General features: G+C 41.3%; 1 protein-coding gene across 2 annotated transcripts in view; it reads left to right on the forward strand.

Annotated features, from left to right (window-relative positions):
• Slc8a1 (solute carrier family 8 member A1) overlaps positions 1-22458 on the forward strand; it is a 279056-nt gene that overhangs the window by 212810 nt on the left and 43788 nt on the right. Inside the window, exons 2-6 of one of the 2 annotated variants that reach the window (XM_038320402.2) lie at positions 4833-4936; positions 7607-7627; positions 8047-8064; positions 17194-17324; positions 21095-21194. In XM_038320402.2, the coding sequence (XP_038176330.1) occupies positions 4833-4936; positions 7607-7627; positions 8047-8064; positions 17194-17324; positions 21095-21194 (374 nt within the window). The remainder of the gene's footprint in view (positions 1-4832; positions 4937-7606; positions 7628-8046; positions 8065-17193; positions 17325-21094; positions 21195-22458) is intronic. The other variant, XM_038320403.2, reaches the window with a different exon arrangement.

Below are 22458 nucleotides of genomic sequence, written 5' to 3' on the forward strand. Positions count from 1 at the left end.
TGATGTTGAAATGATATGCTGTTATGCAAATGATATCTATTCTAGGTGTCTTTAGAAAGGCATATATGGATATTTTTCTTTTATATAGATATATTTCTTTTATTTTCCATATCACAGTTGCCAATATTTTCAGGGAATATGCTGAAATATTTTCAGGGAATTCTGATCCTGATGAATAAAGATGCTCCAATGATAAATTGCAAACAAGTTTCATGGGCTATTGTAGCTATCGTCTTGGGGTACAGAAAATAAAGCTATTGCAGTGTGCTCTGGTTTCATCTGTTACTATGATTAAGTACCCTGACTACCAAGCAATGTAGGGGACAAAGGGTCTTTTCTTACCTTACCATTCCAGGCTACAGTCCATTATTGCAGAGAAGTCAAGGCAGGGACTTAAGCAGTGATCGCATCACACCCACAATCAAGAACAGAGAGAAACAAATGCACCCCCACGACCTGCTTACTGCTTTCAGCTTTGACTTCTGTAGCATAGTTGAGTGCTCAGCCCATGACATGTACCGCCACAGTGAAGATGGGTCTTTCCACCTCAATTAACAATCAAGTCCCCCACAGATATTCCCACAGTTCAACCTGACCTGGGTGATTCCTCCATTGAAACCAGTGTCCCAGCTGGTTCTAGGCTGTATCAAGTTGACAACTAGGCTAGGCTGTATCCAGTTGGCACTTAAGGCCAACTAGCACATGATGGTAGAAGAATAATGACCTTCTGCAGTGATAACAAGTAAGATGTCAGTGGGTGATTTGGGGTACTGAATAAATCGGTATATTGTCACTTGGGCATAAAACCAGTGTCTCTCCTATACACTGGCTCCCTAGAAAGGCTACTGCCTGTATATGAACTAGGCTTTCTTTATTTCTTTAGTACAATTGTATCTGTGACACACTGCGGGGCTGGGAATACCGTATGGGTCAACCTGACTTGTTATCCTGGGGGCTTTCCAGTTTGATGCTCCCTGCCGTGAAGGGTGTCTACAATGAATGCCGAGGCATCGGTTCGAAGGACAATAGCTACTACGGCACCTTTGCTTTCCTTTGCATTTCCTCGCCTGTTCTCATGACGTTGCTTGTTCCAGAACAGACGCGCAATCCCAGGTTAAGATTGCAAAATGAAAAGTAGAAAATAATACCCAGAGAACATAAGTTTTGTAAAGAGAAAGAGAGAACTTTGGTCGAGTTTTGAATGGTAAATTTAAGCTAACCTAAAAGAACAGATGATTTCTAATTTTCAAAAAGAAAGTACACTTCCAGAATTCCATATAAGCCCTCTTGGGCTTCTTATAGTATTTTGGATTTTCCAGATGTAAATTAAGAACTAAATCTTCCAAGATAGTCAGGTCAACTGACTTTTTTTTTTTCTTTTTTTTTGCTGCTTATTTGGTTTTTTTTTAATTTGGTAATTTATTTTTTAAAAGACTCTCTTTTCTCATTTTACATACAAATCCCAGTTTCCACTCCCTCTACCTTCTCCCATCCCACCCCTATCCAGTTCTCAGAAAGAGTAAAACTTTTCATGGGGAGTCAACAAAGTCTAGCACATTGCTCTGAGGCAGGATCAAAGCCCTCCCCACTATATATAGGCTGAGTAAGGTATCTCTCCAAAGAGAATGGGTTCCAAAAAGCCAGTACAAGCAATAGGAATAAATCCTGGTCTCACTGCCAGTGACCCCACACTCTACCCCAGCCATACAACTATTACCCACATTCAGAGGGCCTCGTTTGGTCCTATGCTGGTTCCCTTGCTGTCAGACCAGAATTGGTATACTCCCATTAGCTCAGGTAAGCTGTTTTAGTGGGTAAACCCATCACGGTCTTGACTTCTTTGCTCTTTTTCTCACTCCTCTTACTCTTCAACTAGACTTTGGGAGCTCAGCTGAGAACTCTGCTGTGGGCCTCTGCATCTGCTTCCATCAGTTGCTGGATGAAGATTCTATGATGATATTTAAAATAGCCATTTATCTGACTATAAGACAAGGCCAGTTTGGGCACCCTCTCCACTATTGCTTAGGGTCTTAGCAGGGGTCATCCTATGGGTTCCTGGGAATTTCTCTAGTTCCAGGTTTGTATACACACACAGACACAGACACACACACACACACACACACACACACACACACGTAATTATATATAATATATATTAAATAGGTGAAATCTAGAAACATATTCTAACAATTAGGCAGGAGCTGTATATGTAGGCCATCGGGATTTGTCATACTCTTGATAGTTTTATAAATATCTGCACTGAGAAATTATTGTTAACAATAGTCATTTCTAGCTGTTCACCCGCCGTGGTCTTTGGAACACAAATGAGCCCTGGCTTCTTAGGAGGGAGAAATTGGGATGTCAGTGTCATGCATGTTCTCTAGCTGGGAAAGGGAAGGACAATATGAGACTCCAAGGTCTGGTCTCTGTTTCACAATGTTGAACCTACAAAGGAAGAGTTAGACATTTGGAACAAGGTGCTGGGAAATTCAGAGAACTCCTTTATTCTTTTCTTCATGCTAGAATAAAAGGACAAACGATCATTAGAAAGCCTGTACCTAAGTGAAACCTGGGAGATTTCATCAAGGAACTAAAAGCAAGATTATGGACCCGTCTCTTTCAAAAAGACTCAGAAAATGTTACCAAAATTAAAGAATCTCCATATCACTAAAACTTCCTTTTATGTAAACCTATTTTTTCACAAACTTTAATTAGATATTATCTCAGTAAATGTTATTTTCAAAATCTTGTTAAATCAGTATTTAGGAGGCTCTGGCTAAATTGTAATATATACCACACTTAAACTTTGTTAGTTAAAAGGTAATATTAGAATGATCTATTTTCAGATTCATCAAGAGTTATATATGGTATCATTATGGAAGTTTAGATTTGCATAATATCTGCAGTTGTGCTGTCTACTCATCAATCACTCAGAGCCATAGGACCATAGGGCACACATTCCTGAAGGCTGGATTGCAGCAATAATTCTCCTTGAAACACCACAATGTATTATGACATTGAAAAAATATAAATGCCATAGTTTAATGAAAGTTGAAAGTCAGCTTGGAACGGGATAAAAATAATTACATAAGCAGTTGTCCCCTCCCTGCCACCACACTTTTGACACAGTTGTGTGAAAGAGTTTCCATCTTTAGGAATGTAAACAAAACATGAAAAACTTCCAAGGAACTTAAACAAGTTAGATTCTAAGACACAAGGGAGAAAGATAGAAGAGATTTTATTCTCTTTTATAATGCTTTTACACATATATTGTGTTAATCAAAATAAAATGTAATGATAAAATATTACACATGGGAGCACACCAATTGGTTGTCTAATAGCAAATGAACATCCCTGAAAAGTTATATGTGGAAGTAACATTATGCAGATTGAGCAGGTTCTCTTTCTTTATTTAAGAAATATATTCTATGCATGACATAGAATAAAATACACACATATATACATATAGAATGTATATATTATCACATGTATTACATGGAAAAGGAGACCATGACTTTTTTTTTAAGAAAAGAGAAGTATATGGGAGAGTCTGGAGGGAGGAAAAGGAAGAGAGAAAATAATGTAATTGTGTTATAAATGCAACAAAAAATTTTAAAATATAATGCTTGGAAATAAAGTAAAACACATAGAAAGGGAAAATTACCCCACCACTTAGGATAACATCTCTGTTAATATTTTATTGTGTTTTTATTCCCTTTATTTATTTGTGTGTATGTTGGAGGAGTGTGGATATGTATGTATGGGGGTGTACCTGCCATGGCAAATGAGTGACGGTGGGGGGACAACTTGCTGAAGTCAGTTCTCTCCTTCTAGCAGGTGGTTTCTATGGATAGAACTCAAGTCACCAGACTGGGTGCCTTAGCCCTGGAAAGTTCTCACTAGCCCTTTTGTAATGTATTACTTTGTTCTAAAACACTGGCTTTCAGGACACAGCTAAAACAACACAAGATTTCAATACTTTAATAAACATTTTTCTTTTCTTACTAGAATCTGTGTTTCTGCTTTTCTTTCTCATGCCAATGACAAGCTTACTAATGTTGACAACTGTCCTTTGCCCAAGTTAATTCTGTGACCCAGGGCAAGGAACTATGTTCCTGGTAACTTCTCTAACCTTGCTTTCCTCCTGCCTATGTCGCTCTGCATGCCTCTTCCCCTGTTCGTCAATTTCTGTTCTTCTCTGTTTCAGCAAAACAATTGCAGTCAAGGTAATTGATGATGAGGAGTATGAGAAAAACAAGACCTTCTTCATTGAGATTGGAGAGCCCCGCCTGGTGGAGATGAGTGAGAAGAAAGGTGGGGGAGCAGCTCCAGGGCTGAGTCCAACAGCTTCTGCTGCCTGTGCCTCCCTGGACGCCTGTGTTCTTCAGAACATGACTGACAATGCACACATACCTCCGCACGCATGTCACAGGGCATAGTGCTCATGCTGGCAGCAGCTGGCCAGAACTGTGGCTCCATGAGCCAGTTATGGCCACTGTGCACCATGCAAGTCTGAAAGTTAATTTGGGGCAAAATCAATCAGGCCTCCAAAGCTGAGGAAATTGGCACAGCTACTCTGCCATGTTCAAATTCTAAGCCAGCTTTCTTAGTTGTGGAAGCAGCAGATGGATTTACGCAAGCCATCCATTCACACAGAAACCTCAGGGGAGACCAGTGAAGAGCACCCAAGATGCCCTTTTACATACGCCCGAAGGTCATGTGCTGCCAGTTCTCTCTCCGTAACATCATAATAACATTCAGCTTGGTGGACATCTAGAGCATGAGTGTGTGACTCCAACCATTTGTTTTGCCTTTGTCTTGTGTCCCCACAGGAAGATCATTACCATTAGAATATTTGATCGTGAGGAATATGAGAAAGAGTGCAGTTTCTCCCTTGTGCTTGAGGAGCCAAAATGGATAAGAAGAGGAATGAAAGGTGTGAGAGTAAACACAGACATACCAGCGAGAAAGTGTACTCTTCTCCCTCTCTTGTCTCCCTACTCTCACACTTAACTCTCTCCTCTTCCTCGGCTTCCAGTACTAAACTCCATTGCCTTTAAGCTTAGCGGGTTCATTTCCCTTCCCTTAGAAGTTCACCAAGCAATTCCCATTTTCTCCAGGAAGGACTGACTAACCTTCATTGCCACCAGAGTTGCTAAATATTAACAAGTCCTGGAAGAATTTCTGTAATTCAGGAATGAGGAGATAAGAGAATGCTCTCTGCTGTCAGCCACTTTAGAACCATTTAAAGGCGCAGCTACAAAGGTTCACTCACCCTTCAAGTGCTAGCGATAAATCCTGACATATCTTGTCAATGACAGTAGAAGGAAAAGCAAGCCCACCTGAATATTCATGGCAGATGAAGGGTGCATGGATCTAATGGCAACTTATAAGAAATTACAGAAAATTCAGTCATCAGGATTCTTAGAGAATCTGGTTTGGGGAGGGCTTTTTTTTTTCTTTTGTCTTTTCATTTTTGAGACAAGGTCTCATGTAGCTGAGGATGGCCTAGAGCTGATCCTCCTGCCTCAACCTCCAAAGTACTGAGAAGTGTGTGCCAATCTGTCCAGCTCCACCTTTTAAGAAAGCAATGAATAAGAACAAGGAGCCTTAAGACTCACGCTGTCAATATGCTAATGTCCTTATTTTGATATGACATCTTCTGTATCATCAAATACATCACTTACCCATAAAGCTAAACATGATGGCACACGCGTGTGATTCAAGTGCTTGGGAAATAAGGAGGAGAGATGAAAAGTTCAAGGGCAGCCTGAACTACATAGCAAGATCATCTCTCAGTGGCAATAATAATAATAATAATAATAATAATAATAATAATAATAATAAACTCTAACAAATAAAGGACCATACATATGAAACCACAGTCATATGTATGAGATCAGTTTTGTAGATACTTAACCCTGACTTACACTAATCCTACCCATACTCCAAAATCTTTTGATACTTACAGAATTAATACAATTTTAATATGAATAATAATAAGAAAAAATTGAACAGTGTTATTCTTATAACTAGATTTTTTAAAACATTTTTGTTAATTCTTTGAGAATTTCATAATTAGGTTTTGTTGGGTCTCACAGTTTTAGAAACATTTGCAAAAGAGAAGCTAATTCTGATCCTAACTATTCCCTACTTTATAATAGATTCAATTTCAAATGGAAAAGGAGAATTTCATTTAATTTTTTAAATGTAGGGCAAGAAATGCAATATATATGCCTAATTCCTGTGTAGGCTTGTCATTTGCAGAAATACAATCTCACATTCCAAGAACTCACTGACCTCAGAGTCCATCTGAGGAAAAAAAAAGTTCTTTTTCTAACATGCTTGACTTCAGCACGAAATGGCAACAGAAGTGATGGAAAAAGGATCGCTTGGGAGTCATTTTAATGCAACTCATTTAATAAGTCCCATAGTCAGTAAACAGAAAGAAAAGAGACTTCAAAAAAAAACTATGTCATCCTAAGATGGGATCAAAGATGCCTCGTTAGCAGCTAGGAAGAAGCACTTTGTTCTGAATGTGTTCCTCCAAAGAGCTGTCTTTTATCGCAAGGAGGAGTGTCTTGGATTCAGCTCTTTTGATTGTCATTTTAGTAAAATATGCCCTCACATAAAAGCAAATTAAAATTCCTTGATGGTGCTGTCCTGTTTTATACTAGCCAGATGAATTTTTCTCAGTATGAATAAGCTTACTGATATCGTTTGCCTAGGTTCCTTCTGAATCCACCACCAATCTACACGGAAAACTGGACCGAAAGCAAGCACTTGTAATATTCCTGTAGGCAACCCTGGAAGTCTTTAATTTGACTTGCTTAGCAGGTTAACTTTAATTAAAATAAAGTGCTATCGTCCCAGTTGTACTTAAAGAATACAATTTAAACAGCTACATTATAGATTGGCCCACATTCCTCACCCTGTCAATTCCTCTGGAGTTATATGTCCAGTAGAAAGCATTTAGGTCAGTTTATTAATGTGTACAAGTTACTGACAAAGGCACACAGATAAATGTCAATTTAGGGCTTCTTAGGACTTGAGAATTTAAAGAGCATACCCGATTTTGGAGGAGTCAAAATATCTTCCAAGTAAAATATTCAGAGAGAACTTTACCGGGGCCAAAATCTTCCAGGAGGACAATCTGATGGATTTTTCTGGGGACTTTTACCTGTTGAGAGGAAGTTGAGGTCTTTAGTCGTTAACAGCTTCCAAGCATTTGATATATTAGCCCTCAGGCAGTATTTATTGGAAGAGGCCCAACTCAAACCGAGTTAAAGATTACCATCTCTAATATTCACACTAGATTTTGTATGCACTGTTTGCCAACTACTGCGGGAGAAATATCTTATGAGATACATAAAGACATATAATAAAAATATAAGGATTTTTTTCAATCACACAGAAATATTCCTATTGGGATAGTTTATTTGGAAATGTCCCCAACATTGCATTCCATAGGGGGGCACACATTTTTTTAAGCGATGGTTTCCCCCACTCTAGCAAAAACTGCCTGGATTTCTTTCTGCTAATATTCCTCTTTCATTATTCATTTGGTCTCTTATTCTGTGTCTGTCTCTGTCTGTTTCCTTCACAGCCCTGTTGTTGAGTGAGCTTGGTAAGCATTTCATTTCTTGCATTTCCTTTCCATTTTCATAGGTTGTTTTCTACTTCTCTGAGATGATACCGTAACTCTGGATTATTATCTCTGTGGATTGGCCAGAGTTTTGTTTAAAAATGTTGGCCTCATTTTGGTTGGTGCCAAACGATTCATATCATATTTTTAATTTAGTGTATATAGACATTTTAGAGGGCCAGTGATTCCTCGGGTATTCACAAGAACTACAATTATGCACTAAATTGCATAATCTTGAGAGAATGTGTTCAGTTATGACTGAACTTTTAATATTCTTCTTAATTATAAATCTGGCAGGTTTTCATAAGTCAAGTGGGTTATCAAGCATCTTAATGTCACTAGTACTTGTTATTTGTAATGTAAATTAAATTATGACATTTCTTTTCTTTTTTCTTTTTTAGGTGGCTTCACATTAACAGGTATGAATTTTTCAAGTCTAATACCACCTAATTATAGTTTTATGTCAATGTCAACATTATATTTTTAAAAAATTATTTTCTTGTTTTAATTCTTTTTAATTTAGGAAAATACCTGTATGGTAAGACAATGCCTTTTAAAAGTTCTTACTTTTGCCCAGATAGCCTAAACACCAAACTAAATGTAGCCTGAATTAATATTTACGTGTGTCCCTTACTATACTTTGGTTGATTTTACACATTAACAACAGACTGTGTGTGTGTGTGTGTGTGTGTGTGTGTGTGTGTGTGTGTGATATTTATTTGTAAGAAAACTCACAGGGACAGCCTCTAACTGTTCATATTTTGGAACTAATCTACAGGTACCCCCATAGCACCAAGAATTTGCCTTATACTCTGATAGATGCTGCACAGTGTACCAGAATAAGAAAGACAGGATTGCTGGTTCCCAATGGTGGATATGACAACCACACAAAGTTCATGGCCCGAGATCAACAGGGTCCTAAAAGCAGACAATGCCACATTGGAAGAGGATAACAATCCAAGCCCTTCTTTGGTCACTTAGCTTAGTACTAACAGCATGGTAATAAGAACTCTCTCTGCTAGTTGAGGTGCCTTACAAAGCCATCCATAAGCATTCAAGATCCCAGTGAGAAAGCTTGAAATCTTTAATTTCAAAACTCTGCCATCTCCAAAGCTAGTTTCTTGTGCACAGGTGGAAATGATTCCTAAGGTCAGCGTCTTTCGACCCTGCACACCTTCTCACTGTTTCAGGATCGTTTCTGCAGATTTAGAGGGAAAGGTGACTACCTAGTGATGGCTCAAACTTGTCCGAAGCTGCAGGTTGAAAATGTCTCTAGAGACCCACTTCTTAGATGGCCTTTTGTAATATGTGAGGCAAACACCACAATTTTCCAATGTGTTGTGCAAATGGTAAATCAGAGAACTAGAAAAATATTTTGAAGGACATATTACCAAAATCTCTAGTAATGAGGACACTGTGATAGGCTTGGGGGTTGATATCAACCTCTGTTAGTATTAAGTCACGGACACTGAGTGCCAGGGTGGTTCAGCCCAGAGCAGAACTTTCTATGCATGGCAGTTCTGTATAGATGACTGCCCCCTACTCATCCCTAGACACCCGTAAATGACAGAATGACTCGTAGACTCTCAGAGACACAGAAATTAGAAATACTTAAAATGTTAAACAGGGTCATCTCCTTACAGAAATCCCTGAATCCGACTCAGCCGAGCCTCTCCCAAGTCAGATTTTCCAGATTCGGCCTTCCAGGACTTGTCCATGCATCCAAGTACATATATATATATATATATATATATATATATATATATATATATACTCTCAGAATGAACAGCTTCCCTTGAGAGAGTTGAAAATGGTAGAAATTTGACATGCCTACCTTCATGGCGCTGTGGATTATCTTTCTAAAGTAAACCATAGTCTCTAGAAATAGCACATCAAATAGCTGCTCCTTACACTCTATGCAACCTGCTGAGACTTTACGCAGTTTCAGTCCAGAGTGCATGTATGTCTCTGGCCATCTTGCATTATACATGTGAAGATTTCATTTCTAAGGCTTTCTTTTCATGCCACTTGAACCACCCACCCATTCAGTATCCCAGTCAGTAGGATCCTCATTTTCTTTTCTTACAGATCATATCCATAGCTTTCCATATTCCTCATATCAGCATTTCCTGCCTTGGCTGTATCCTGCATCCCACATGATACAATCTCTTTCTCTGAAAGCTTCTACAGTATGAGTAGTTCCCTGGGTCCTCCCTATGGCTGGAACTTTAACCAAAATAACAAGTCCGTTCATTGTTGACATCTCCCAATACATAAGTCAATGCAGTTATAATGGGAGGATTATTCCAGAACTCTCTAGAAATATCTACATTGACCTATCTGGATATTGTCTAATTTCATATTCTCCTTCTCCCATAAAACCAGAAATACCAGGTTCAGTTGCTACTGATGCCTCTAAGAAATTTCTGCAGCTTAGGTCTGCACAGTGAGAATTGGCAACAAGGCCTAAAGAGTTTTCTTTGAAGTCACATTGAAACTTTGAAGTCAAGGCTTTGAGGTACAAGGAGGAAGAGAAGAATTAATGTAGCCTTTGGACTTAGCCTGCAGGTTTTACATGAACTTGCATGGATGAATACAGATGTGAAATTTAGAAATAGTATATATGGAAACTAAAAAAAAAAAGAATCCATTTGGTTCACAGCCTCACACCAATATTTGAGACCTTGTTAGTAATAGACATTGAATGTTGGAGGTGCCTTTGAAATTTGCAAATCTTCACCTGCTGTTCTAGCCCTTGTCTTACCAAATGACCTGTGTTTAAACCTATGAACTCATACCCCTCTGACTTTATGGTTTTATGACAACATCATAACTCATTTGAGTTTATAATGAATATTATTTTATCCCCATTCTGTTAGACTCTATTGTGCACCCTTACAGAAAGAAAAAGAAAGGTTCAAAAAGATTAACCTACCACAAACCACTCATCCAAGATGCTGACAGCCACCTTTTCAACTCTGAGTGAAAGGCCCTTTGGTGATTATCCCACCACTAGCTGTCATTTGGCTGGTCCTATAGTACGAACCATTTCCTTCTCCCTTCATCTTTACATTATACGTTGGGCCCTTTATCAGTCTATACAACTGCGTCTTATAAAGAGCCATCATTATGAATGAAAGTCAAAGGATGCATAAAAGAAAATGCCCCAAAGGGAAAATTAAATTACATAAGTAGAGATAACTTTAAATAAAATTCAGTATCCTGACTAAATCTGGAGAGGTGTATTTGATTCCCCTAAACTTCTAAGACATGCAACTATAGCTCTCCCTAAAATTTTATGCCATTCAATATATGTCCTTAATATTGCTCTTCTGACATTCTATGGTCTTGTAACAGACTTAAGATGCGCATGTCTATTTAAATGGGCCACACTGAGACTGCTGACATTTGAAAACACTTTTACCACTCCAATGTATGGGTTAGAGGAGTAAAGCCCCTCCATCAAAGTTTTGCCTTATTTTATAATCAAGAAAGCTGTGTCTCCAAGAGGCAAAATTCCTTGCCCATATTTAAATAGAAAACAAGTGGCAGGGGCTGGCCCTGAGTCCAAATCTCAAGATTCTCAGTTTCATTCTCGGTAGCTCTTTATAGATGAAGACAACGAGTGGACCTTGCAACCACCTGGACAAGAAGTACAGTAAAACTCAGAGGCCTGGTTAAAGGATCTGCTGGGGGGGATAATGGCTTGTCCTTCTTCCATGGAAACATATATGACGCTTTCCAGTCTGCACAGGAAATGGATGTAGTGAGCACCTTCATAAGGGTTCTATATTCCCTGACCTTCAAAGAAACGTGTGACATAAATGGAGTAGATACTACCTGCATTTATATGGTGGGAAAATAGAAAAGATGGCCTTCTATATAGGTGGAACCAATCGGCTTCAAAAATTAGAACACAAGTCATTATGCCAAGTGCTTTCTGTTGTTTTATGATGCCTCTGGAATCAGTTATTGAAGGACCTGGCTCATCCATTTCAAACACTTGCTATACTGATTGTACCTCTTACCCCAAGGAAAGAGATTCATGATCTCATCCATCAAACTTAATCGAGCATGATTGGGTTTGTCTTATGGGCCATTTACCTCCCATTTGTGGGTGGCAATCTCCATTGGTAACCAACAGAACTTCCCCTTGTGGCCTACAGGGGGTGACCTGTAACCAGCCACACTAACATGGCTTGCAGTGTGTGCATCTAGGTGCTGGTTTTGCTTACTAATTTCAAAAGGCACTGAGAGCTAAGCAATGTGATCCATCCTGCTGATTTTCTGCCTGTCCTTTTGCTAGGCCAACCTGTCTTCAGGAAGGTTCATGCTAGAGACCATCTGCTTCCCTCCACTGTAATCAGCATTTCAGGTACTCGTTTTACTGTGGCCCTTGAGAGCCACAGCCTTCAGGTATATGCTTTATTAGACTCATAGATGGCAGTCCCTGGGTCTTCTGAAATAATGCCGATTGACGAGTGACTCCTCTGACAGCTGGGATACCGTGAGTGATCAGCAATCAAGGGCAGTAGGGAGAGATAATAGAGACCTAACAGAGAGGTTGATCCAATGACTTTCTCTCAGATTTCAATATGTTTCAATTTTCTTGCAAATATCTCTTTTACATGTAAGTTTTATATCTAAGTGTAATGAAAACTCTTTAAAAAAAAAAAAGCACAATCAAAATGGGTGTGTTTTCCACCAGAATTGTGCCTTTTCCTGGTGTCCAAAGAAACAAAGGAATGCGGGCAGGGCCACCCAAGGATCACACAGCCCTCCTGGTCCTGTTGAGGCTTCACAGTGTACTAGTGAGCTTCTAGTGTGGAGCCTGTAGCTGAGGACAACACGTCCTGCTTCAGTCATCACTGCTGCCCATCACTGACCTCGGTGGTGGACTGCTTCTGCCTGACCCTGAGGGTCCCCCTTACCCTCGCAAACCAGACCTCCGCCCAACAATCACAAGTCTCAGCTCCCACTACCAACTTTCCTCAAGGGACTAAAAACAGAAATCTTCCCGGGTTGTAATCAGAGAGGCCAGCTGGGGCTGAAACATTATCAAGTGGCCTGTTATCAAAAGAATCCTGAGAAGGTTTTCCCATCACCAGCCTTTTCCCCCACTTTCTACGGCCTGTATTGTTTATTGGTACTGAAACAAAGTAACAACAGAAAGACAACTATGACATTGGCACCTTGACAGACCTCTGCACTGAACTGACCATGTGGGTGAGAGTGACCCTCTAAAAGGGATATCCTCCCTCCCCGCTTCATCACTATGATCCTACTTTAAGGTCCAGCTTCAACCAGGAAGCATTAGAAGCTGTTTTACAAAATTCCATCTACTTTGTGAACTCACGTACCTAAAGCTAATGATCTTTTGTTGTTTATAGACATCAATCACTATAAAGAACAATGACCCCAGTCGGGCGGTGGTGGCGCACGCCTTTAATCCCAGCACTCGGGAGGCAGAGGCAGGCGGATCTCTGAGTTCGAGGCCAGCCTGGTCTACAAGAGCTAGTTCCAGAACAGGCTCTAGAAACTACAGGGAAACCCTGTCTCGAAAAACCAAAAAAAAAAAAAAAAAAAAAGAACAATGACCCCAACCTGGTGATTTTATCCCAGGGACCTCTGTGTCCATGCAACACCAGCTTGAAGCCATGGTTGCTGATAATACACAGGGTCAACAACTGGTGGGCTTTACCAGTATACATATGTGCATCAAGAGAGACAAAGAGACCCAGAGCTGCACACAGAGAATTAATTTGCTCTAAGAAATGGAGCTTAGACTCCATGTGTCGTCACTCTGTATGGGCAAGGAAATAAAGTGACCTAGGCTACAAAGAAGGAATCTGCTTCGATCCATTTGTCAAAAGAGAAAAAGAAACAACTACAGTAATCAATGCTGAAAAATGGTATAAACCATTTCCCTATTTAATTAAAGCCACACTTAAGGAGAACACTAGGAAGGAAAAAGTTTCAGCTTTTTTCCTTGTCGCCATCAAAACTCTACATCGACTAGGTGGTGGTGGCACACACCTTTAATTCTAGCATTTGGGAGGCAAAGGCAGGCAGATCTCTGTGATTTCAAGGCCGGCCTGGTCTACAGAGCAAGTTCTAGGACAGGCCAAAGCTACAAAGAAACCCTGTCTCCAAAAATTAAAAATTATTAAAAAACCAACTCTACATCATCCTAACTGCTAATATATCAGTACTGTTGTAGATCAGCTATAAAATTTATCCACTTGCCACCTCTCAAGTATACAACTGTAACAGTCTCTTAGATGTACATATTACTCATCAAATGAAAATAGCCCTGACCTTTCCATGATGCTGTGTCCATGTCCGAACTATGACCATTCATCTCTGCACCTCCTAGTCATCCTTGCCATCGTAATCACCTGGAAAGCTCTCTACATGCTTCAAAGATAGCTTCATATTAATCCTCTGTCCTGATACTTCCCATGACTTCTATAGGCAGAAAAATTCTTTCCCACACCGGTCCCTTAGTCCCCGCCACACTGATTCTGGTTCTTCATTCATATGCCTCTTTTCCCACTAAACCAGAAGTTTCTGGAAGATAGCTGAAGAAAGAGGAGGACTGTGTCTGTACTGATATATTCTAAGAGGACAATAACATGTGTTTAAATAATGGATGGTCTTTTTATTTTTAAAAATGAGCAGATGGAAAATATTACTAATGGTAACTTGAAGAATCTCATGACAAATACTTGAGTAATTTTTCAGCATTCCATACATTGTTCTAGACATGAGCAAAGACAGCCTAAAGAGTGCTGAGGCATACCCTAGCTCTGCACGCCTACAGACTAGGTATGTGTGTGCAAAGATAATTTCAGATAATACCGAAGCCACATGAAACCACTCAACACAGTAGATATTAAAGAATTGAAAGATATTTAGTAAATCCCAGTTGTCAGCTGGTATACTAATGGAAGAAGGGCCTTAAATATATGTAAGTGCAGGTGCAGGAGCATTTCTTGGTAATTGCATGATGGGTAAGCCCATGCTTTGGAAAGAGAATTTAGCAAGAAGTAGGAACAAGCTCCCTGCTATTTCTTTATGTGAAGATCAAACCTGTTCAGACAAGATGTCCACATTTCAGCTTCTTAGGAGATTTTTGTGAAGGTTAAATACTAACCAAATTATAATGTACGTACTGTGATCATTTTAAAATTACCTTGTCTTTTACTTAATTAAAAAAATCTAGTAAGAGTTTTTTTTTTTTTTTTTGTCAGAAGTGGAAAATAAGCTAATTATTTTTTTACAGTGAAGAGAATGTCATTAAATTCTGGCTAGTCAAGCATTCTGCACCTATAAACTACTTTATCTTAGAGGAAAGAAAGTCAGATGTTAGGAAGCAATTATCGACCTGGGAGCATCAAACCATGTACTTGTTGCTAGCTGGAAAGAGTGAAGGATTTGGGGGGCGCCTTTTCATTCAGACGGTGGATTCAGTTCCATCTACTGCCAAGCCCACGTTATTTTTCACCATTTTCTGGATCTGCTTCATTCTGTGAGATGTTTCCACGAACAATCCCAGAACATGCTATTTTCTCCCTAACCGCTATATGTTTTCTACCTAAATTTCCTTGAGCCCCATTCAAAACAACTTTGTAAGTACATCACAAGAAGCGATGGCCACAGTAAATATTGTCCCACACATAGCTTTGCATTTCAAATAGATATCTACGTGGCAATATTTCTCTTGGGGGAAGTCATTTATTATTCAGGGTATGTCAGAGAGTTGGACAAAGGCACAAATAAAATCAACCCGAACAGCCAGTGACATTGTCATTGACCCAATGATCAGAAAGCAGTGAAGAACCAAGCTATGCTTGATTTGAACACTAGGTAAACTGACTTCACACATGGCCACCAACCCCTTGACTGAAAAAACACAGGATTTCAGAAGGCGGTCTTGGAGACTCTACCCCTTGCCTCTCCCTGATTTATAGCTTCCCAATCCTTGTATAAAATCCCTTGCCACTCTTACAGTAAAAATTAATCTCCTTTTCTATCTGCTTTGCCTTTGCTCGTATTCAATAGCTTTTCAACTGGCCACATAACTCATTTTCGTCTTCCTTTGATTTGGTGAGAATAAAGACCACTGGGGATTTTAAATGCATTATTTTAGAATACATTACTAAGCTCATGCTAAAGAATGTGTTAGCAGCTGCATTCTGCTTCTGCCATCCATTCCTTCTGACACATGAAATGGAAGGTGCTAGCTGTTCTTCCAGCCCCACTACCCCCCAACCCCAGTCCTCATGGTAGACTGCTAGCCAAAACTCATCCCTTGAAACCATTGCTAGATCAATAAATAGAACCAACTATAGCCGCGGGGTCCCAGAGCAGAGGGGAAGCTGTGTCTCTGCAGGAAATAGAAGGTACGAACCCCTGCTAACACTGATGTCTAAATGCAAAAGGCAGGTCAGGACGCCAGAACAAAAAGGTCAGCCCTTCCCAGTCTGGATGACTCAGACAACAGACTCCACTTACAGGCAATTGCCCAGATATCCTGGAAGCGAGAGCCTCAGAGTGGAGGTTTTTTTCCATAGCAACACCTCTGCCACCCTGGATATGAGTGCTTCGATTGGCTCTGAGGAAGTAGCCTATCATTGCCCAGCATCCTGGACCTGAAGGTCAAGGGTGATTACAAGTGTTTGGCCTCCACAGATGCTTGGCTTTGTCAGTCTGGGATTTATCCCAATGACCACCATGCAGAAAGAGGCAACTGTGAGCTTTTCCTCATCAATAGACTCTTTCCTGAGAACCCTCCACCCCCTGCCTCTCCTAGAATGAGAGCTTACTTGGTGCTTCTGGAAATAATCATTCCCACAGAGTGAATATTAGCTCCCCAAAGGCCTCACCCTCGCCCTCTCTGTTTGCTTTAAGATTAACACGGTCAAAGCTTTCCTAATACAGTTCACCTTTGCACCCTAGAGGACGCACTGGGACCCAGCCATCTCAAGGAAATGTAAAAGGGATGTTTCAGAGATGAACCTGTGACAGGGACTCTTGACAAGCATGAAGCTATGAAGGAGATCAGAATATCCTTCCCGTGTGTCTTTGGCCCTGAGGCATTTTCTGATGCATCTAGAAAGAGGAAAGGAAAGACCAAACTCTCACTTCCCTCAGGGTTACTTTAAGACTTTTAATTGTGTTTCCCTTTAGTCACGTGTCAGAAAAAAAAGTGTGCAGAACGCCCAACTGGCCAGCTTCACAGCAAACAGCTGGGTGATTCCCTCGGCACAAACAATATGCAGCAGGGTCCTTCTCAGTGACATGCCCTGAACATGGCTTTTCCCATCCGTGCTTTCCCATGAGATGAGACTGAATTATACTCCAATCCTCTGCTGCTTCAGTGTGGCCCTGCCCCATCGACCAAGCTCTGCCACTTTGTCCCTCACCCAAGGGACTTTTAGTTGGCCCTTAGGGCATCCTTCCTCCCTGCTTTTCTTATAGCAGGATCCTGGGACTTGCAAATCTGAAGGAGCGCGTTGTTCACACTCTTGCCTTCCCTTTCCCAGACGAGTATGATGACAAGCAGCCACTGACTAGCAAAGAGGAAGAGGAGAGGCGCATTGCAGAAATGGGGCGCCCCATCCTGGGAGAGCACACCAAGCTGGAGGTGATCATTGAAGAGTCTTACGAGTTCAAGGTAAGCCTGTCAACACTGCTAGCCCCATCAGGTTGTTCAAGGTGGTTCGGCGTGGTCTGTGCTCTAAGAGCCTTCTGGGGACGCTGGAAAATGTGATTTCACGTACAGGCTCATTCACTGAAAGGCTGTCAGATCCAATTTGAAAATGTGGAGTCAGCAGAGAACCAAGAAATCCTGTACAGTAAACAGCAATAGCCACAGTCCAGCAGGTGACATGCACTGTGACCGAGTCAGAACCGTCCCTTGAAAGGAGGACTTTGTCTGAAAGGAGACAAAAAAATCAAGAGATTCTCATATATTAGAAAAAGTCTGATGAATCTATCAGGATTCGTGGTGTGGAAATTCAAAGACTGTGGTTAGGGAGAATGGTCATTTATAGCTAAGCTATTTGGACCTGAGAATGCTCTTTAGCACTGCCTGCCAGAGAAGCAATGTCTGCAACTATACAGTTTATTTGTGAGCTGATGAGACTGGATTCTCTAATTCTTTCCCTCCCTCCCTCCCTCCCTCCCTCCCTCCCTCCCTCCCTCCCTCCATCCATCCCTCCCTCCCTCCCTCCCCCCCTCCTTCCCTCTTCCCTTCCTTCCCTCCCTTCCCCATCTTTCTTTCTCTCTCTTTCTCTTTTTTGTGTGATCCTCTATATTGAACTTAGGGATTCCAGTATGTCAGGCAAGCACTATACTACTGAGCTACATCCTCAGTCAAGATTTAAAATTTCCCAGGTCATGTAAGTCATTCTTTTAAAAGTTAAATATATGGGGATGAGCTTCAGATCTGAGGATAAAACCTGTCTGTCCCTCCTAACCCACTGCTTGTCCCCAATCCACCCCATCCCCAACACATAGCTTTTCTTAACCAGATCCTTAATATCTAAGAACACTTGAGGTGCAGCCAGCTTTGGTTGTACAATGGGATTAGAGGCTGTGTATCTCTTCTAATAACATCCAGAATTACAAACCCGGAACAGAACAATATTTTCTTTCCTTATTTTTCAAAAGGAGATGGTGCCTATTCAAACAATCAAAGAAAAAATAGAGAACCAGGCTAATACAGAAGCCTCAGAGTCCTACGTGGATCTTTAGTACTAATTACCTCTTCCTTTGTTGGTTTATTAAATTTAATCCTCAGATTGAGTTGCCTGATAGGTAGTAAGTGAGAAGGTGTCTTTGCAATTAAAATGGAATTTTTTAAAACCTTCTTCTGGACACTGAGAACCTATCTATCTCTTGGAGCAACAGTGGAATGAAGACTTCGGGACTGAGCCCACTGCCAAGCCCAGCATGGAATAGCCATGAGCCTGGCTCTGGAGCACATGGAAGGAGCATGCGTATGCTCATGTGATCTCTGAGCACATGGAGAGAGCATGTGTATGCTCATGTGATCTCCACGATTCTTCGTTTGTCGGTTTCTATAGCCCTACTCCGTTACTCAGTGTCCACACGTGTCCAGCTTCCCTCTTCCTCCTGCAGCTTTTCCCAGTGGGAATCAAAGGGTTCGGTGTCACCTGTCACAGCGGAGACGGCCATTTCTGGAACTAATTCACCCCCTCAATTTTTATACACATTGTGTGCTCTCTGCCTTAGAGAAAAGAGCCATAGAAAGAGCAATGCTAATAGATTCTTTAGAAAGTAATGCAGCTTCTTTATATAAGTCCATTTTACTTAGGGTTTTTTTTTTTAATTCTTTAGAATAAATTTGACTTCCATCTCAGGTTCACAAATACAGTCATTGTTAACTTTAATGCCTAAAGGGCATCTTGGGGCACATTTTTCAAGGGCAGTAACGTCACCTTTGGCTTTCTTCACTTAGGAATTGTGCTTTTCTAGAATGTAACTTGAGAACTTGTCCAAAGCTCTAGAAGAGCATGGTCTGGATGGCATGTGCCCCCCTTCCACCCCCGCCTTCTCAGCCACCATGCTAAGGCAGTGAAGGGTACGGCATTCATAACGTCTTGAGTATCACTCTCCAGGTGAATAGAGAGTAATGTCTGAACTTTCATCCGTCTGCATTTACTCTCCTTCCTCACATAGATGAAGGAACCGAAATGCACAGCACTTGGAAAAATTTTGACTCTGCCTCTCTGGTTCATGTTTACTACATTTTAATATATGCTCTGGGTTTTCCACATCAATAAAGGTTAAGTTAAGTTCCTCTTAAAAGTTTGATCTTTAACCGTTGTTTTATGGGGAAGTCTGTGTTCCTCTGCTGGAGCAATGCTCACCTGCTTATCTCTCAGATGAGGGGGTTCTCAGACCTGGCTACGGCACAGTGTGTTCTCTCCCCTTAGAGAGATAGGCTCCAAGTTTCCACTCCACGTAGGAGAAAAACTGAGCTCATTTCTTCTTACATTCCACACCGCCCTTTGAATTGGCATCAGCCACGATGCACAGAGTACTGGGTGAGATGTGCCTGAGCTGAGAGAGAAAAGAGAGATGCCTGCCATGTGTTTCAATGTATCGTTCCCAAGAGCAATGATTCAAACTCTTATCAGGGGCACTAGCAGTTCTGGACACCAGGCAAGAAGCTGAGAGGTCAGCCCCCTCCCCAAGCCAAGGACATACTAGCTAGCCACCAATAACGTTGCAGATACAGAGAGCTTTAGCTGGAGATGGATTCTTCCTGGTGTCTTTTCTTCTCATTGTTGCTAATCAGTTCCAATGACACATTTAGAACAAAGATGCTCAGCCAATATTGTCAGTTCCCTCAAACCATAGTTCCGTATCCTGTGTTGAACACGTATAAGTCATTACCTAAGGCAAATAATATGTGTTTTCTGCCTCTTTGCAATTAGTGGAAATTCGAGGATGCTCTGACAGTAAGTGTGGGGGCCTGGTAGACTAGTTGGTGCGGTAGTTTCCCTGGGAGGTGCAGCCTCATTGTCCTGGAAATGTCCCTTTTCCCTGTAGTTGCCATGATTTGTGGTAGCGCTTTGACTGTGTGGCTTACTTAGTTTCCTTGTGAATGCTTGGCAAGCCCCGTTGTTTTGTTAACCAAATTTAGAAAGTTGGAGAGTGCTCATTGCACAAAAACTAATCGCCTAATAAGTTCTAAAGTAAAAGAAGGGGCAGGCACCTCAGTGCTATTAAAGTATGGAAATGTGGTGCAAGGTTATTAGCAGCGTGCCCTTAGCCACAGGTGTTGACTTTCACTTGACTAACGTGCTCCTGATATAACCGCAGTCGAGTGAGAATAGAACTGCCTGGATATTAGCAAGCTGAAAAATCCAGTGACCTCTCTGCACGACCCCCCCACCACCACCACCAAATCATCTATTTGTTGTTGATCATACAGCAAGCAACCTTAAACCCTGCTACCTGGCTTCAAAATACAAAATACAAAAATACAGCAAGATATCTTCCATGTCAGATCTGTCACTTTCGGGCGGTCACAGACACTAAATACTGGACAGGGCCAATATTGATTCACTCACAGACAGCCTGCGACAGATAAGCCAAAGAAAATCAAGTTGGCCTACCCGCGCTGTTGAGGGGTGCAGGTGACCTTTCAAACAGCTGCTGTTGGAAATGCTGGAGCTGCTGCTGACTGGTCACTAAGGCTAGACTTCTTTGGGCAGAAGTTCCCATTTCAGAGTGTTTCCAAAGACCACGAGTATTTGCATAATCGGAAGTGTTTGATATGGATACATTTCTTCTGAGACTGACATCTGCAACCCCTTTATATAACCCTGAGGCTTCCATATGAGGTTTTAGATTTCCTGAGGCCTTCACAACCTCAGACGTTATTGTCTTTATCCCTTTGGCCCTTTCTAGAGCACTGTGGACAAACTCATCAAGAAGACGAACCTGGCCCTCGTGGTGGGGACAAACAGCTGGAGGGAGCAGTTCATCGAAGCGATCACTGTCAGTGCTGGTAAGTACCTCACTCTGTACCCTATGAGGAGGCGGAATGGCCAGTCTTGACTAAACTTTCCCATTATGCCACTGGCAAAGCACCACATGTGGCAAAATTAAGAGAAATCAGAATATCCCTTGCCTGTATCCATTTATTGTTCCCTTGGAGGGTAGACAGGATGAATTTAAACCCACTTGTGCCTTAGTTTGCTGTTTAACCAATCATGGGAAATTTGTCTGGATCCCTGAAAGCAGCACACATTGGCCAAGGGGAGGTCAAAAAGGAGCAAGTTCATGGGAAGAAAAGGAAGACATTGAGACTTCTGTGTCACTGCTTGGTCATTTTGTGTCCACCCCCAAGGCACTGAACATCTTAGTGTTCACATTGGCTCTGAGGTGCACACGAAGCCTGTTGCGATTCTTCCTGGACAAGCCAAGTGTGGGGTTTTCTTTAGGAATATCCTGCAAAATGGACCCAAGGATAAGAAAAAAAAGAAAGAGTGCCCCCCTTCCTATGCTGCCAAGCCTTGTCCACTCTCGCTGTGTACAGACAGACACAGAGGGAATCACTGGCGTTCATCAGAGCAACACTGGCTTGCATTTTTTGCTTTTTTTAGTTCTTTCCCCCAAATCCCTATAGGCCTATCTCACTGCAGCCAGTCAACAGAGCTAGGGGTTTCGAAGCAGCGGGTGATTCCCAAACTGTAAAATATGGCAACAGCATCATCACCAGCAGATAGGCCGTAGCTTCTGTCACAGCCTACTCTTTCCAACTGCCACAGAACACTTGGATGGATCTCCCTTCTGTTGTGGGAACAGAGAGTGGTTTGAAAAAAAAAAAGTGTAGTTGTTTATTATTAGTTCTGGCCGTCACCATGCTGTGGTTTCTTGCAGTCAAGTATACAGTGGGAATGTATGAGCACTAAACAGTAGAATACTATTGGGAGAGTGGATTTAAACCTTTCATGTTAGCAGTAGTAGAAGGAGATGGAAACACCCCTTGGGTGGCTTATGTTTTTCTAGAAATCCAAGATTAGTACCTGAGACAGGAGCATACTTCCCTCTGCCCAGAAGAACTGAACTGAGCAGATACTAACACTGATGAAGTAGTAGGAAGTATCAAAAATGACCAAATTGTTACGAAGCTCTGAGGCACTCAGATTGCAACATAACAGTATGTTGAAGCTTGTCCAGAAGAATCCAGGTCTTCTTTAGTTGTGGATATACAAACATTTGTGTAATGGCTATGTGCTGGTTACTAGTCTCTGGTCTGTCTGTGTCTG

The sequence above is a fragment of the Arvicola amphibius genome, chromosome 2 (genome assembly GCF_903992535.2).
Source record: "Arvicola amphibius chromosome 2, mArvAmp1.2, whole genome shotgun sequence".
Classification (NCBI taxonomy): Eukaryota; Metazoa; Chordata; class Mammalia; order Rodentia; family Cricetidae; genus Arvicola; species Arvicola amphibius.